The 17103-nt window shown below is 45.0% G+C and overlaps 1 protein-coding gene across 11 annotated transcripts in view; it reads left to right on the forward strand.

Moving 5' to 3' along the window:
• KIF16B (kinesin family member 16B) overlaps window positions 1-17103 on the forward strand; it is a 266440-nt gene that overhangs the window by 36294 nt on the left and 213043 nt on the right. For all 11 annotated transcript variants that reach the window (XM_084774700.1, XM_084774695.1, XM_084774698.1 and 8 more), the window contains exons 3-9: window positions 1173-1286; window positions 7854-7970; window positions 10438-10535; window positions 11201-11310; window positions 14616-14758; window positions 16041-16209; window positions 16378-16509. In XM_084774700.1, coding sequence (XP_084630826.1) covers window positions 1173-1286; window positions 7854-7970; window positions 10438-10535; window positions 11201-11310; window positions 14616-14758; window positions 16041-16209; window positions 16378-16509 — 883 coding nt within the window. The remainder of the gene's footprint in view (window positions 1-1172; window positions 1287-7853; window positions 7971-10437; window positions 10536-11200; window positions 11311-14615; window positions 14759-16040; window positions 16210-16377; window positions 16510-17103) is intronic.

A 17103-nucleotide genomic window follows, 5' to 3' on the forward strand; every position in this document is an offset into this window, starting at 1 on the left:
CACCATTTCACTCTACTCCTCCCCAACCTCTGGCTCTTAAAATCTCTCTGTACTGCATCTGTAATGCTCACTGGGTCTTCCAGGGAGGGCATGTGGTATACACATCCCATTTGCAGCTAAGACTCTAACGATCCCCTTTTCTCTGCACCTTGACAAGTTGTGTGTTTCTGTGTTAACCACCATTCGCTGAACAAAGAAACTTCCTAATGAGGGTTGAGAGCTGCGCTGGTCTGTGGATCTAAAGGTACAAGTTTAGCACAGTAATAGGAGTAAATGTATCCTGAGGGCCTGTGGGGATACCAACTATGGGTTCGTGTTCAGATTTGCCTGACCGGCCATGCGCTTCCTTCTGTGAAGTAGGCCTGAAAGCCTGTCAGTGGTTGTTTCCCTCCGTAGCTTTTGTGCCACCATTGCACCCATGAGAGATACTTATATTTTTAATATACTGTTTTCATTGTTAAGTTTTAAAACATTTTTTAAAAAGAGGTATACTGTATAGAAAAGTACACTCTTCATTGAAGATATTTAGGATATGTCCAAGGGGAAAGGTTCTGGGAACATCTGGATCATTTTGCGGTTTAATTTAAGCTTAGAGCATAGAACATAAGATATATGTGAACAGCTGTGATAGCCTCATAGTATGATGTATCTTAGGAGTTTTCATTAGGAAAAGACAGAGAAATTATTTGTGGGTGGATAATTAATTAGGGAAGCTTCCTGGAAGGAGAGACATCTGGCTTGGGGTGTTCAAGGGGTCACCAAGTCACTCATCTCCAGAGAGCACAGCATTTACTGGAATCAGTGTTCAGTACCCCTGAAGTTGTACAGTGTCTGGATCTGGGGGTACCTATTAGAGGATTCAGTCTGCGTCATGTAATATAAGCAGACAGAGTCTGATTGGACATGCGTTCATACAAGCTAATTAAAGTAAAGATCATAGCTGAAGGTTATAATACTGATCCTGAACTTCTTATCTTTTATCTGTTTATCTTTATTTAGTCTTTAGGAGCTAAATGCTGATTAGAGTTCACATATTGCAAATGTTAACCATCTTTTGTGTTTTAGTCACAGATTTGGGTTTTCTAATTTGGGTCATTTGTTAAATGACACTATTGTTATGCTATTATTATCGCCTCATTTTCTTCTTCTTATTGTCAAAATTGTCTTTCCAGATACCAGAAGGAGGAAGTGGGGATTCAGGCCGAGAACGGACCAAGACCTTCACCTATGACTTCTCTTTCTACTCTGCTGACACAAAGAGTCCAGATTATGTTTCACAAGAAATGGTACAGTGAAATATTTCCAAATCTGGCTTTGTAGTAGTAGTCGTTGTTGTTGTTTTCTTATCAAGAAAAACAGGAATGCCCTAAAATACTTAAAACGAACTTACTCTTTTTTTTTTCTCTGAATTTATTTAAAATTAGTATTTGGTAACTCAGCTTAATTATCAGATGGAATATTTATGTAAGCCTAATAGTCTTCTAAAGGTTGGTTTAAATTTTTTTTTTTACCATTTTGAGTTTGATGATCATAACTTAAATGGCTTCAAAACTTGGACATGTATCTCACTTTAAAGAATTCAAGATATAGGATTTGATGTCAGGAGTATGACATTTGTATACTTAAGTCTTAGAAAAAATAAACCCATTAGCCTTGAGTTCTTTTGCAGTAAGAGCATAGGAAATGAATATCAAGCTCAAGCCATATTTCATCTGTGGACCGTTGCAGGCTGCAGAAAAGATTCTAGAAGGAGCATTTCTCCCGAATCCACAGCCTAGACTGATAGTCTTTATTAAGCAAATGTAGATGTGGCCCACACAGATGAGAACAAAACACCCCCACATGACCTGCAAGACCCCAACGATGACATTCCATTAGCACAGAAAGACACACATAGACTCCTGGATGAGCAAAGTCAGGACCCTGGAGCAGCAGGGTGTGCGCTAGTGCAGGTGGCAGAACATGGGTTCATTGCTGGCTGTTGAGGTACATGGGCGTCACCCCTAGGTCTCTCCCTGTCTTCCCAATAGCTTCTTTAGATATTGTGGATACTTATTTTAGGTCTTCATATGTTAATGTGGATCTTTTTGATCTGGGTTTTAATCCTGAAAATATTATTATGTTGTGCATCAGAGTCAGTGGTTGCCTGGGAACTTGATATAATGTGGAATCTCAGGATTACCACTACTCCCACGGCCTCCCTTGCATGCGGTTTGCCTGCATTTTGACATTCAAGAGATGTATCTGGTTTAGAAGTGGTGTGTGGAGGAGAGACTGACTTCCTGAGGCAACGCAGACGTTGAGGTTGGAATACCGTAGTTGTTGTGTCCAGAAGCTGTGGACTCAGTATCAGTAACTGGGAAGGAGAAATAAAGCTGTAGAGAGGGGGTATCTAGTGTGGCAGAGGGCTTAAAGCTGTGGAGAGGGTATCTAGTGTGGCAGAGGGCTTAAAGCTGTGGAGAGGGTATCTAGTGTGGCAGAGGGTTGGCAGAGGAAAAGAAGTTGGAATTTTCCTTGAGTCAGACATGGTTGGAATTCTGTTGGATTAAGCCCTCTGAAAAACCAAGTGAGGTGAATGTCAACTCCATGTTGCTTTGTCAAGACATTCGGGCCAGGTGGTGGCGGCGCACACCTTTAATCCCAGTACTTGGGAGGCAGAGACAGAAGCAGGCATATCTTTGTGAGTTTGAGGCCAGCCTGCTTTACAGAGTGAGTTCCAGGACAGCTGAGGATACATAGAGAAACCCTGTCTTTAAAAAAAAAAGACATTTAGTGAGCTTTAATAACTTGCTCAGGTTCATAGACAGATTGCCTTTCCATAGTACCAAAGCTGAGGCCGTGATGCTGATGTAAGAGGAAAGCTTTTGTGTGTGAAAAAATAATTATTCCAGCTGCCAGGTGTGAAGAGAGGGTAGCCTCCTGTCACACCAAAGAATGAGGGAGGGTGGCTGAACGAGTGAGGACGACTCTGGGTTCAAGATGGCTGGTTTGTCTACACTGTCAGTGCAGAAGGCTATGGATGTGGAACCCAGATTGATGCTCTGTTAAGTGACAGGAACTAGGGAGTTCATTGTAGTGACCTTCAGAATGTCTTCAGACACAAGATGACTGAAAAGCCTTGAAAGATCTTCATTTTTAACCTGCTTAATGATCTGTTGGATTTCCTTGTTGCACTTGAATTTGAGGTCTTTTGGGACAAAGGGCCGTGCAGAGGGGTGGAGAGATTCTTGTGACTACAGGACCTGGGTGGGCAATGTTTGCTGAGGAAGTGACCTCATTTACAGGTGGTTAATTTGGGCGAGCAGGGTGATACTTGCTGAGCTGCACAGTATATCAAAGTGAGGGGAGTAAGAACAAATGTGGCCCTTGTCTTTGGAAGTTAGACGACAGCGTCTGGAGCAGACACCGGCTGTGCACAGCTTTCTGTCCACAGGAAGCTGCCATGCTTTAGGTGGTTGTTCTGGCCTCACGGTCTCTCACAAGGTGGGACCTGGGCCTGTTCTACAGAATTCCCAAGCTAAACACTCTGCTGTACTAAGCCAACAATGACAAGGAAACTGGTGACCTTGAAGTGTGAAGATGTGCCTCCTTCATCCTGCCCTCATGTTAGCAGTCAGTAGAAGGCTCAGCTTCTACTCAGCTTTCAGGCTGCTGGTGATGGGAGTGGAGCAGAGCACCGTGGAGCCATCACAGCGCGCTCTCTCTTTCCTCTTCTGCTTTAATCAGTGGACTGTCAAAGTATAGAGAAAATATAGCAAGTCTACTACTATAAAGTTTCCTTTGAGTCTAAACCAAACAATTATTTTAGAATTAGGGGAAAAAAATCAATGAGCAATTTAAATCCGCAGTCTTGTAAATTAAAGACCATTAAATAAGGCCTTAATTTTCTTTGTTTTTATTATTTAATTAATTTATTCAGATTATAACTCAATTGTTATCCCATCACTTGTATCCTCCCTCCCTCCCACTTTCGCCCTATTCCCCTCCCCTAGATCTAAGGCTGAGGGGTCCTCCTCCCCCACTATATGGTCATGGGTGTCAAAACTACAAGGGAAGGCTTTGACCTCATATTACCTACTTCTTAATCCAAGCCCTGGAACCTCCCAGCTGCCCAGCTAGATGGCGGTGTCTTTGTTTCAGCAGTGCCCTCTGGTGGCTGTTTCCCTGCCAGTGAGGCTCTGGGATGTGGGCTCACTCTTGAAATCAACCTTAAAGCGTTTCCATATACAACCAGGCAGATCAGGTAACTGTGAGGTTTTCAGTCAGGGTCTGGTGCTAATAGACTCATCAGTCTCTTAAATTTGTCCATCAGTCTGGGAGTGTGACAGGCTAGCCTTTGGAGAGGACAGTGCCTGTTTCTGCATCCCTGTGTGCCTGTAGGTGGGGGGCCTAGTTGGTGCTGAGGCTACGCTAGACCCAGTGTCGTCTCCAGACCTACCTTTTCTAGACCTGCCCTCCCATTGTGCCTACTGGGGCTTGCAAGTCTCTGGGAAGGATTTTAATTGTGGAGACATTGGGTTTGGTTTAGCTGTTTAACATTATTTTACCTTAGTCTGGGCAATGAGAAATGCCCCTTCTCTATTCCCTGAAATGTCTGTGGAAGACATTCTGTTTCTCCTGCAATCTGAGAGAAGTAGAGAAATAGAATTTCTGCATGCAGTTCATATGCAGTGGACGATGGAGACCCAAGCTTGTGGTCTGCGTCCCTGAGCTTGGTTCTGGCTTCACAGAAGTTTGCGGACACACCCTTCCAGCTAGGACCAGGGCCTTGTGAATTTAGAGATGTAGCCAGCGCCCTGTCATGAGGGTCCAACCCCAGCTCTGCCGCTCTGCCCAGGGCCTGAGACCTGACCTTCTTCCCTGTCAGCTTCCTCAGCTGAGGGTTCATGAGCCCTCTCTGCTTTGAATTAATGCATGAACCTTTGACAGTGCCCAGGAAATGTCATGGCTAGGTATCGAATAAGTCCTTAGACTTTGACAATGAGATAAAAAAATAACAGAGTCTAAAGCTGAAATAGGTAAAAAATTAACTGAGAAGGAGTTGCTGTATCCATTTTTGGTAGAAATTCAGTTGAAACAATAGTTAAGTTCTACTGATGGATCTGAAGGAAGTGCAAACAGAATCCAGGAAAGAAAGCCGAGTCCATGTGGCTCTCTTTCTGTTACACCGTGGGTGTCCACTGAATTGTCAGTAGACTTTGCTGTGGTCAGGCGTGCAGTATTCACTAGGGAAGTTTTGCAATGTACTGATTCCTAGGTTCATAGAGAGTCGTGCTTCCCTGGGCTGGGTTGCTGGCCTGGCCATTGGCTGTCTTCAGAGCTCCTCAGATACTCCATGGCCAGCACAGCCTAAGATTTGCTGCCCTGAGTATGTGAGATTTAGCTTTCTGAATCTGACCTTGGCTCAGAGGGTGTCATCACTGTAGGAGTCCTACTGTGTACAGTGGTCATCCCACTCATCCTTTTTTCCCAACTCTGCCTATAAGCCCGCCTGAGTTCTCTCTCTGCCTGTGAGCCCACCCGTGTTCTCTCTCTGCCTGTGAGCCCACCCGTGTTACTTCTCTGCCTGTGAGCCCACCCGTGTTCTCTCTCTGCCTGTGAGCCCACCCGTGCTCCTTCTCTGCCTGTGAGCCCACCCGTGTTCTCTCTCTGCCTGTGAGCCCACTCGTGTTACTTCTCTGCCTGTGAGCCCACCCGTGCTCCTTCTCTGCCTGTGAGCCCGCCCGTGTTACTTCTCTGACTGTGAGCCCACCCGTGCTCCTCTGCCTGTGAGCCCACCCGTGTTCTCTCTCTGCCTGTGAGCCCACCCATGTTCTCTCTCTGCCTGTGAGCCCACCCGTGTTCTCTCTCTGCCTGTGAGCCCACCCATGTTACTTCTCTGACTGTGAGCCCACCCGGGCTCCTCTGCCTGTGAGCCCACCCGTGTTCTCTCTCTGCCTGTGAGCCCACCCATGTTACTTCTCTGACTGTGAGCCCACCCGAGCTCCTCTGCCTGTGAGCCCACCCGTGTTCTCTCTCTGCCTGTGAGCCCACCCGTGCTCCTCTGCCTGTGAGCCCACCCGTGTTCTCTCTCTGCCTGTGAGCCCACCCGTGCTCCTCTGCCTATGAGCCCACCCGTGCTCCTCTGCCTGTGAGTCCACCCGTGTTCTCTCTCTGCCTGTGAGCCCACCCGTGTTACTTCTCTGACTGTGAGCCCACCCGTGCTCCTTCTCTGCCTGTGAGCCCACCCGTGCTCCTCTGCCTATGAGCCCACCCGTGCTCCTCTGCCTGTGAGTCCACCCGTGTTCTCTCTCTGCCTGTGAGCCCACCCGTGTTACTTCTCTGACTGTGAGCCCACCCGTGCTCCTTCTCTGCCTGTGAGCCCACCCGTGTTCTCTCTCTGCCTGTGAGCCCACCCGTGCTCCTCTGCCTGTGAGCCCACCCGTGTTCTCTCTCTGCCTGTGAGCCCACCCGTGCTCCTCTGCCTATGAGCCCACCCGTGCTCCTCTGCCTGTGAGTCCACCCGTGTTCTCTCTCTGCCTGTGAGCCCACCCGTGTTACTTCTCTGACTGTGAGCCCACCCGTGCTCCTTCTCTGCCTGTGAGCCCACCCGTGCTCCTCTGCCTATGAGCCCACCCGTGCTCCTCTGCCTGTGAGTCCACCCGTGTTCTCTCTCTGCCTGTGAGCCCACCCGTGTTACTTCTCTGACTGTGAGCCCACCCGTGCTCCTTCTCTGCCTGTGAGCCCACCCGTGTTCTCTCTCTGCCTGTGAGCCCACCCGTGTTACTTCTCTGACTGTGAGCCCACCCGTGTTCTCTCTCTGCCTGTGAGCCCACCCGTGTTACTTCTCTGCCTGTGAGCCCACCCGTGTTCTCTCTCTGCCTGTGAGCCCACCCGTGTTACTTCTCTGCCTGTGAGCCCACCCGTGTTCTCTCTCTGCCTGTGAGCCCACCCGTGTTGCTTCTCTGCCTGTGAGCCCACCCGTGTTCTCTCTCTGCCTGTGAGCCCACCCGTGTTGCTTCTCTGGCATCGCTCACTGCTGATGCTTCTACTTTTTGTAGTAGGCAGATGTTTGAGTTGGCCGTGGTGTGTTGGGCTTAGAGAACATGGGACACCATCCAGGCTTGGCATAATAGGGTCACTTCACATTGCAAACTGTCTCATTTACAGTAGCTGTCCTCCTGGAGCTTTTGTGCTTCATCCTTCTCATCCCCAAGTAGCAGCTCCGTGTGCACAGGACAGAGACTTAGGTGGTGGATGTGACCCTCCCACACATCTTGTCCCCCCTCCCCATGTCTACAAGTATCTGGTTACATATCCAGACACTGGGACTCTGTTGTGATGGAGCCCAGCCATTCTAGGCTCACGCCCCCCACCCCAGCCTGACGCTCAGCTAGCCCAGGTCCTGTAGAGCTTCACCTGGATGGGTGTTGGCACCGAGAAGTGACAGCTTCGAGTTGGCAGGATTCCGGCTACTGTGACCTTTAGGCTTTCAATATTAATTTCTTGGAGCGTTGATAAGATGAATAGCTTTACACATTTATGCAGTTCTGAATTTTAACATCATGCATTAAAATCTTTGCTTCCAGACACAATTGCCACTTGGCCTTGTTTACATTTATATTTCAGAAGCCATTGCTAACTTAGTAGGAAAGAGGAAGGCATTGCTTTTCGTTTGCTTGGGAAGTTTACTTTTGATTAAAAACTGGGGTGCATATGTATTCTGTTGTTGCAGCTTGGCAGTGATTTATTTTTGTGCTGTAATCCTTAAAGATGAAAGTAACATTCATGGATATTGTCAACAGCGCAGGAGCTTTTATTAAAATCCAAGGTAGTTGTATTCTTTGTGTTTATCTTTTTTTTTTTTCTTTTAGGTTTTCAAAACTCTGGGCACAGATGTTGTGAAATCTGCATTTGAAGGTTATAATGCTTGTGTCTTTGCGTATGGGCAAACTGGATCCGGAAAGTCCTACACTATGATGGGAAATTCTGTACGTTGTTGAGTTGTTTATGTGCTATGAGGAAAGAAAGTTTTTTTATTATCTTTTTCTAGAATGATAGAATTATCTCTTATCTACTTGGTCTGCACCAACTTTTCCTGTGCTTATCTTCCTTCAGTAATAAGATAAAACTCAGTAATAAGTTGGACTAAATTTCCTTGGAGGGATTTGAAATTAGAAATAGTTTTATGTTATAAGCACGAATAATGGGTGCAGCTCCCAGTTCGTTTCTGCTTTTAAAGGCCTTATAATCTTACCAAGAAAGTAATTTATTCTTCTTTTATGCCAGCATAACAGTTTGAATAAAATTACCAAAGTCTATTCTTTTTAAAATTATTCAGAACATTTTTACTAAGAATAGTTTAAAAAGGAAAGTTTAACTTTTGATGGAAAGATATTATATAAGTCCAGAAAATACATGAAAAAAGTTGTGATTACAGAGCCCTCACAGTTTATATGATTATAAACACAACACCTACAGTTTAGTAATTAATTAATACAAATTAACAGGCACTTATTTTATATTTGCACCTGTATATAGTGTAGTAAGATGTAGATATAGGATGCGATGGTACCTACTTGTAGGTCTGACTTCTTGGGAGGCTGATGCAGGATCATCACAAGTGTCAGGCCTGCTCGAATAATCAACTTAGCAAGACCTTGTCTCAAGTCACACACAGACAAAGGATGGGGAATGTGGCTGAGCAGTAGAACATCTACACAGCATACACAAGCCCCGTAGGCTCTCTAACAACACACAAAACAAACAAACAAAAAAACAACAAAGAAAACCCACAAAGAGCTATTTAAGATGTAGACAGTGGTGTATATTTGGTTTTTTCCCATGTGGTAGCAATTCTGCCATCCTGTGGTGTGTTTTAGATTAGACACCATGAGTGGCCTTATGGCTCCCTGCCAGCAGGTGCAGTGGTGTCTTAAGTGCTCAAGGTTTAGTGGTCCATGGAAGCCTGCTATTGGAGGGGAACAAATACCAGGAGCATCATTTCAAGTGCCTGGAACCTGGCTTCTCAAACCCAGACTTTGTGTTTACACTCCCAAGTATGGCCCTGAACTGCATGTCACAATGCTAGAAGGTGGGACAGAGAGAGAGAGAGAGAGAGAGAGAGAGAGAGAGAGAGAGAGAGAGAGAGAGAGAGAGAGAGAGGAGAGCGCGCACTCCTTAAATTTACCATTTAACTTTAGCTGTTATTTTTTCCTCCTTTTGTTTTCTTACTGAACTTTTGGGGGAAAAAACCCTCTAAAAATAAAATTGGCATGCCTGTTCTCTGCCAGCTCCTTTATATAAAACATTTACAAAGCACTCCTAAATGGCAGGTGTATTCTGCTCTCATATAGCTTCAGTGTTTTATTTATTTAAAGATAAAAAATTATGGTGGAAGGCTGTTTCCTTGTTAAAAGTTTGCACCAATTGAATGGTAGATACAAAGAGAAAAAACACCTTATAAGGGCAGTGATGCTTCTCAGATCCTTTGAGCGGGGGTGCAGAGCATTTTAGTGGGCTGCTGTTACAATGATGAAACACCATGACCAAACCAAGTTGGGGCAGAAAGGGTTTGTTTTTATCCTGCTTGTGCTTGGATGCCCATAGTCCATCACTGAAGGAAGTCACAGGAACTCAACAGGGAGCGAACCTGGCAGCAGGAGCTGGAGACCATGGAGGGCTCTGCTTACTGGCTTGCTCATCATGGCTTTCTCAGCCTGCTTTCTTAGAGAACCCAGGACTACCAGCCCCGGGTTGCCACCACCCAAAACAGACTGGGCCCTTCTCCATCAATCTCTAATTAACAAAATACTTTGTCTGCTTAGAGCCTGGTCTTCTGGACGCCTTTTCTCAATTGAGATTCTTTCCTCTCAGATGACTTTAGTTTGTGGCCACAGAGTTGCTCACAGGTGTGTTCGTGCTTAGTGCACTATGCTTATATAGCTTAGTGATGAGGTGGAGTTGCTCTCCCTAAGGGGACACATGCAGGGATTACTGTACCAAAGGAAGGCTGCCTTTCATAGTTGCATGTACTTCTGCCACCTACATTTTGAGATGGCCTCTAGAGGACTTAATAAGGGTTGATTTTTTTTCCCCAGTGTTTCTTTTCTGCCTTATATGCAGTTTTCCTGCTTTGTCATTTATCCAGATATTTTTAACATTTATTCTACATTGTAAACTATCTTCTTTGATAGAGATCAAGTCTCCATATCCTCGCAAGCCATTGTTAATTGGTTTAATATCTGATAAACATTTATTACCCACATCCTAGCATTTAGAAATGAGAAGGCATTATCCTTTGACATCTGAGAGTAGGAAGCGGTCCTACAGAAGCTTGACGGTCTGGCTTTGGCACCCAGGCCCCTGGAGCCTGGCCCACACCAGCAGCATGCATAGTCATTGCCTGCCTCCGTCTAGTCTGAGTGACGGCTGTGGCACCCTTCTCCTCTATTTCAGGGCGATTCTGGCTTAATACCTCGGATCTGTGAAGCGCTCTTCAGTCGAATAAATGAAACCACCAGATGGGATGAAGCCTCCTTCAGGACAGAAGTCAGGTAGGGCGGTGGCCTGAGGCATAGGGCTCAGAGGGGCCAGGCTGCTTAAGTATGTGGAGGTCTGGGAGAGAGGAGGCTGAGGCTGCAGATTGCTGAGGAATGATCCTGCCCCTTCCTGACCTGAGCCCAGTGTTAGTCAGGAATAATAGTGAGACCATGAGGTACAATTTGGGTGTGAAATAGCATAGCTTGATGAGACGCTGTAGTGCTCCATTTTTATCTCAAATGGAGTGTGCCCTTGACTGTTGTGCGCATATGCAATGATGCTACTCTAAATGAGTAATATGTGTGGTACTCCTGTACTGGGGTCTGGTAGGTCTGTCCTTCACAGCAGTCATGGCCAGCACAGGGCATCTTTTCCTTTCTGTCCCAAGTCTGTGTCAAGAGCTAGTCCCCAGGGGTCCTGAGCAGAGCCATGTTGACCTGTGCTGCCCAGAGCCACTTATCCTCTTAGTGACTGTGACTCTGGGCAAGTGACCTTGCTTGTCATATCTATAAAGTGGTATAGTGAAGTACCCACCTTTGGGCCATTGCAAGGATTTAATGAAAAACTTGTAATGCTCACAGGAGAGGAGTGCATGGCCACTGTTGCTATGGGTAGTGTGCTTGTTATTATTAATGTCTTAAAATTTTTTTCCTAAAATTCATCTATTTAAAACTTGTAGCTACTTAGAAATTTATAACGAACGTGTGAGAGACCTGCTTAGGCGGAAGTCATCTAAAACCTTCAACTTAAGAGTACGTGAGCATCCCAAAGAAGGACCTTATGTTGAAGGTAAGAGGGAATTTTCTTGTCTTCATACACTCACCCCCTTTTCTCCTTGCGATTGATAAAAAATACAGAAATGTGGTGATGGCAAGAATTTAAAAAGTTGTGTACTTTTGGAACTTTATTACAGTAGAAGTGACAGGAGCTGCCACTTCCCAGTGTTTGTTTTATACAGCTTAGCTCCAGTAGCTATGTACTCAGTATTTTGTAAGGTTTACCCATCATTCTCTTGGGCTTTAAGAACCCTCTGGAATTTTATTTTCCCCTTCTCCAACAAGATGATCAAGTCCAGCTCCACAAACCTGGTGTCTCAGTGGTGTTGCATTTTACTAGCATACTTTCACTGACCCTAATGGGTGGTGGTGCCAGGTTCCTAGAGGAGTTTCTTCTTGGTTCTTGGCATCTGTGTTGTTATGGGCACCACACCTCCACAGTCTCGGGAAGGGCTTGGCAGACAGTGAATGAGTTCACCCTTTCTACTAAAATAGGAAAAGTAGTTTATCGCATATAGTGCAAGGGCACAGCAGGCTAAGTCATAGTCAGAGGACCACATCCATGTGCCGTGAAGGTCTCCAGCGGGAAGCGCTTCTATAGTTAGGGTGAGTTTCTTTGTGTGTACTTTCCTGGCATATAATACCAGCCCCCTATGAAGAAATACAGTCCAGACTGGCTTAAGTACAGTTCTAATAGGTTAGCTTGGGCCTCTGTTGTGTGTCTTATATCATGCAATTAATAGACGTGCAAACCAGGACCATGCAGTAAGGGCAGTCTTGGTCAAAGGATCTGGGCACCTTTTCTGGACTGCGGCTTTGTGGTATTAAGTTACAGCATTGTCATGTGAGCATTTTGGGGGGGTGTTCCTGCATCATGATCATGACAATTCACTAGTTTACATTCTCTGAACTAGCCCCCCCCCCCATTAACTGAGACACAGTTGTGGAGGGTGGTATGTAATGTGGTATAGTGCACAGGCCCTTGCCAGGTATTTAAATAGGCTGTGAGAGTTAATCTTGTCAAGTCCATGGGATGGTTGAATTGCTATGGAAAGAAATCTCTGGGCATATCTGTGAGGAATTATTACTTCCTTTGAAGTGGAACAACTTGACCCTCGGGACCTAGACTGAAGAAAGCTGAACACAGGCATTTGTGGCTCTCTGCTTCCTGATTGTGGACACAGTGTGCCCAGTGGCCAGGTCCTTCCTGTTTCTCCCACCACACCTTCTCCACTGTGGTGACCGTCTCCCCTTCCACCATGGGCCAAAATAAACCTTTTCCTCCATTAAGTTGTCTCATCAAGTACTTTTTATCACCGAAGTGAGGGAAGTAACTAATGCACTGGGTTTCAGGCCATGCTTGTTAGGAGGCTGATTTTTCTCCCCCCAATGGAGCTGTGACAGCCTGTAGGGATTGCTGATGGAAGCATGGTTCTTCTAGCACTGCCCGTGAAATATATTTTCCTCTTGTCAAGAACAGAACTGGGCATGAGATTGAAGAGTTACCTGTTAGTTCCTTTTTAAATCTTGAGGTCAGCAGTGTGCCAGCAGCATCCCATCTCTGTTTTCTGAAGTTCCCATTTGTGTTGTGCTCTGTCTTCCCAGAGAAAGGTGTCCATCTGTGTGTGTGTGTGTGTGTGTGTGTGTGTGTGTGTGTGTGTGTGTGTGTGTTACGGAATACCTGTTGCTTCAGCCTATCATGGACCTTTATCTTTTTCTTTTAATTGTTCTACCAGATATTAAGACATATAAAACTGATCTATGAAGAGACAAAATAATTAAACATGGTAAAAAAAAATCTGTATATTGACCGCTATACTTATGATCCTTATAAATAATGTGTTATTCAAACATTAGGGGAGTATGTGTTATAGATTACATGAGAAAAATAAATTATCATCATTTAATATTTAGATTTTAAATATTTAATATTTAGACCAAAATATTAGAAAAATAGGTCAAGGATTTACATGTGAAGTATGAAATAATGACATGATCATAGGGAACCATGGGTTCTTTTTTCCAGAATCTTAGAAAAAGCAAACCTTTTTTTGACTTGAAAACCCAGAACATAGAAGAAAAATTGTTTTCCTCCTCATGGTACTAGGAGTCAGAGCCAGGGTCTCCTTTGAGATGCCTGGCAAGTGCTCCATAGCACAGGGCTACATCACCACCTAGACCACTGGAGAAACCGTACTGCTTCCTTCATCACAGTGAAAAAGCAGAGGAGCCCTTCCTGGTGATGCTTGTCCCCCCTGTGGGTGGATGGACAGGGTGCTGGGAGGGGAAGGCAGGCAAGCATCCTCACTGCTGCTGCTGTGAACTTCCCTCTGTGGAAGAGAGCTTTGCTGTCCCTGTGTCCTTTGATTTAGTGGTTCTATCTCAAAGAATTTATTTCATAGCCACATTCCCATACATTTGAAAAGACTGATGCACAAAATATTTTAACAGGCCTCACTTGTATTTGGAAATAAAATAAAATAAAAACAACCCCTGTAGTCTCAAAAGGCGGCTGGTTAAATTGGTTGTTTTTCTGATATACAGTCATTTCTCTGCAGCCTTAAAAATAACTACTAGGTCACCTTAGCTGTAACAGAGGATCCATACATGTACTTAAATAGAAAGCAGGATACAGAAAATGTTCATGGTATACTACTCTCAAAATCATTTTATCTTAGTGTGTGGGATTGATCAAAAGCCCTCATGTGTGTGCAGCCCAAGATGCTACCATGTGGATAGAGGAGGAGGAAGGGTGATTTCATATACATGTAACTGCCTTCGTATGTGTGGATTGTTTCCTGAAGGTGTAAGGGGGGTCTGGTAACACTGGTCACCTGACAGAAGGCAACAGGACTTATCACAGGGACGAAGCAGAGGAGCCTACGTATTGTATGTAACCTTTAACTCTATGAGCTACTCGCCCTTCAACAGAAAAGAGACAGTAAAAAAATTTTTAGAGTTTAAAAATGTTTTTTAGGTTTTGCATGAGAGTGGGGCTTACATGAGGTTTTTCCTGAGGGTGGAGCTTTTATATTCTTCCGTGTGCCATGACTGCTTCTAAGAGATTGCTGTAGATAGCTGACTTTATCCCAGGCACTCTCTGTAGTGGAGTGCAGTGGGCACTCAGATTAGCTTGCTGAGGCCCGCTGAGGACAACCAGCTTGTCCAGCCCCATGTCTGTATTACAGACCACCAGCCCCTAGACACAAGGTCTCCAGCCAGGTCAGCAGATGTGCAGTCATGCGTGGTTCTTAGAGGAAGCTCCTCGATTCCTTTAATACATAGCCGGAGGGCTTCTTCACCCCCTTTTCCTTCCAGATTTATCCAAGCATCTGGTCCAGAACTACAGCGACGTGGAAGAACTCATGGACGCAGGGAATATCAACCGCACCACTGCAGCCACCGGGATGAACGATGTCAGTAGCAGGTCTCATGCCATCTTCACCATCAAGTTCACTCAGGTGAGGGCAGCCGTGGGGCAGAGTCTCCATCCCTCAGGCCGTCCCTGGCTGATTAGCACCAGCTGAGCACTGATCTCTGTTGAACCAGGAGCAGCAGCCAGCAAAGGTGACTGGCTGTCACTTCCCTGTTAATTAGGGTTGAACATGTGCTCTGTGCTCAGCCTTTCTGTATTCACAGTGATTTAAACATCCTGATGTATATCCTTAAGAATCTTCAGCAGCCTTCCACTTATTCTAGGCATAAGAAAAACCTGCTCTCTGCCTAATTAAGCAAAAGTTTTCATTGTTATGAGCACAGTGGGAGACAATGGATTTTGTGGCAGAGCAGCTGGCAGCAGAGGTGAGGAATGTTATCACTCCATGGGCCCCCGTGTTGGTTCTGATTAGTAGAGGACAGTGAGCATTTAGAGGCACTAAGGTCAGAGTTCATTATGGCTGAGTGGTGGATAGTGTCTTGAAGGTGGCTGGGAGTGGCTGAGAAGTGGTTCTTACCAAAGCCAGACTACAGGAACCCAGAGCTGTGAGTCCTCCTGGCTTCAACAAGTGTTAGGAGTTTGGCTTGTCTGTCCATATTGACATTGACCACACCAGAAACAGCCAGGCAGCCTGTTATTTACATCACAGTGGTTTACTTGCCTTTTACAGCTTTCTGACAGATGCTTAACTAGGATGCAGCTGACTGTGGTTTCTAAGAGGTTTACATGTCCATCAAAATATATTTTTATTATTGTTTTTTGGATTTGGTTCAACATACAAAACATAGGTTAAAGATCTCTGCAAATACAAAGTTGTGGTAGAATTCAGAAGCACGGGAATTACATTTTATTGTTTCACATCTTTAAAGATGTAGTACGTTTTATTAAAGAGTGTCAAATGATATCTTCCATCACTGTTAGTCATGCTTTGAAGAGCCTTTGTGCCTGAAATGCTGGAGCTTCCAGAAGAGTAAAGCTAATTACTTGTTTAGTTTTATTTCCCAGTGCCTTTAGGGGATGGTTTCATGTTGTTTTGGTCTCCAATCCTGAGGGGTGTTATCAAGAGTGACAATGGTTTGCCAAAGGGACTGGGTCTTCAGAAAGCATCAGAGTCACATGTGGTAGAGTTCTGTTGCATCTGGTTTAATTTGGGAAATTCTCATAATCATTATGATCCCAATTAACTAAAATGAACAGAAAAGTCTACCTGAGAAACATCCACTGGGGGTGGAAAGTGATGGGAATTTGGTAATGAAAAGCACCAGACACTTTGTCCTCTTCAGTGTTACATGCATGTCTTTCCATAGGCGAAATTCGACGCTGAAATGCCATGTGAAACCGTGAGCAAGATCCACCTTGTTGATCTTGCCGGAAGTGAGCGTGCAGATGCCACCGGTGCCACTGGGGTCAGACTCAAGGAAGGGGGCAATATAAACAAGTCCCTCGTGACTCTGGGAAATGTCATTTCTGCCTTAGGTAGGCGTGTAGCTACCTCCTGCCCTTTTTTCCCCTTGGTATGGTGTTAGCACAGAACACGCTTGCTGGATGTGTGTCTTACAACCCAGACAGCATGTCCAGATCTTAGAGCTAAATTAGAGAAAGCAGAGACTTCTGAATTATTTTCTGTTTCCTTCTTCCCTGCAGCTGATTTATCTCAGGATGCAGCCAATCCTCTTGTGAAGAAGAGACAAGTTTTTGTGCCTTACCGGGATTCAGTTTTGACTTGGCTGTTGAAAGATAGCCTTGGAGGGAACTCTAAAACCATCATGATTGCTAGTAAGGATCGAAATTACATTCCTGAGCATCAGCATTTCCTGTGAATTAACTGTAAATATTTAAGTTGAAAGTGTCTCACTCGGATGTAGCCAGCATCTTTTATATCTTAAATAAATGCTCTTCCTGTCTTGAAAATCACTTGTTGTAACACACCTGTAGTTTGCCGTCTACAGTTCTGTAGACCGGGGCACCATGCTCAGCTTCTTTTTACTTAAAATTCAAGGCAGACACTTGGAACTTCACCAGCTCATAGGAGAAAACCCTTTATAGAGAGAGCAAATAAAGAACAACTGAAGCCAGGCGTGGTGGCGCACCCCTGTGACCCCAGCACTCAGAGAGGCAGAGGCAGGTGGATCTCTGTGAGTTTGAGGCCAGTCTGGTCTACAAAGCAAGTCCAGGACAGTCTACACAGTGAAACCCTGTCTTGGGGGGAAACAAACAAACAAAACCAACAACCCAATCTTTTTCAATTTAAATTGTAGATGCAGAATTTACAATTTAAAATTGAAAGGAAAAGTCAAGCCATTTAACACAATGAGAATAGTAATATACTTTTATTTTTTACAGTTGTGACCAATTAAACAAAAGAAGTAG

The sequence above is a fragment of the Acomys minous genome (genome assembly GCF_964271855.1).
Source record: "Acomys minous genome assembly, chromosome: 3".
Taxonomy (NCBI): Eukaryota; Metazoa; Chordata; class Mammalia; order Rodentia; family Muridae; genus Acomys; species Acomys minous.